Source organism: Nicotiana tabacum, chromosome 15 (genome assembly GCF_000715075.1).
Source record: "Nicotiana tabacum cultivar K326 chromosome 15, ASM71507v2, whole genome shotgun sequence".
In the NCBI taxonomy this organism is placed as follows: Eukaryota; Viridiplantae; Streptophyta; class Magnoliopsida; order Solanales; family Solanaceae; genus Nicotiana; species Nicotiana tabacum.
The window spans coordinates 76623415-76624378 of record NC_134094.1 but is presented as its reverse complement, the minus strand read 5'-3'; the positions used below and the strand labels follow the sequence as shown (position 1 = coordinate 76624378).

Here is a 964-nt window from a genome sequence, read left to right as displayed (position 1 = left end):
TTAGCATGCCCAGGTTTTTTTACAGTATTTGCAGTACACATCATTCTTTTTAATTCTAGCATTATGGATGAGATTAGTTGACTTGTAGTTATTTGTAGTCCTTTGTGCATTCCACTTTTGTCCAGAAGTCATAAAAGCAGTGGAATCATTTATAAAACTAGAATTAGAATGTAACTCCTTTTGTGATTCCTGATGTATCAATATAGAATATGCCTGTGCAGTAGAGGGTAGTGGCTTCATCATCAAGATATTTGCTCTCACACCAGAATAAGCATCATTAAATCCCATAAGGAGTTGAATCAGTTTTTGATCCTCATTTATCTTAATATTGTGTGTCTTTGCTCCACACTTACAATCACAATTGTATATCATAAAAGTGTTGAGTACCTTCATTTGGTCCCATATCCTTTTGAGCTTTGTTAAATATCCTGCCATGTCACTTGTTCCTTGACTGATATTATTAAGTTCTCTTTGCAGTTAAAACAACTTGGTACCATCTGCTTGACCATACCTCTCCTCCAATTCATTCCAAGTTCTTCAGCCTTCTGTGAGTAGATTACACTTTCTGCAATATCTCTACTACGGGAATTAAGTAGCCAAGCAATGACCATGTCATTGCACCTTTGCCACTGATCAATCAAAGGAGAATCAGAAGATGGACATGGACAAGATCCATTGATAAACCCTAATTTATTTTTGGCTGACAATGAAATCAGTACTCCCGTGCACCAGTTTGCATAGCTGGCTCCATCAAAATTGACGTTGATTAGGTTAACACCTGGATTATCTGAAGATGTCAAAAAAATAGGGATGGCAAGGATAAACTTGCTGACAAGAAGATAAAAAGATCTGTGAAGTACCAACTACTATGGGGGTTTTGGGATCAACATCATTCTCTCCTATGGCTATTCAAAAAAGAAGATCGAAAAAAATGAACTGGTTTTTACCAGTGCTCTGATACCAT

At 36.6% G+C, this 964-nt stretch overlaps 1 protein-coding gene across 1 annotated transcript; it reads right to left on the bottom strand.

Annotated features, from left to right (window-relative positions):
• Positions 1-964, bottom strand: LOC107792195 (uncharacterized). The gene is made up of 3 exons (XM_016614389.2): positions 948-964; positions 495-828; positions 1-348 (listed from the first exon to the last, which is right to left on the bottom strand). The coding sequence occupies exons 1-3, from the start codon at positions 962-964 to the stop codon at positions 1-3; spliced, it is 699 nt and encodes a 232-aa protein (XP_016469875.2).

Coding starts and splice junctions, on each gene's coding strand:
- LOC107792195 (XM_016614389.2), bottom strand. Junction 349..494: donor GAGGTATGGTCAAGCAGATG/GTACCAAGTTGT, acceptor TGTGATTGTAAG/TGTGGAGCAAAGACACACAA.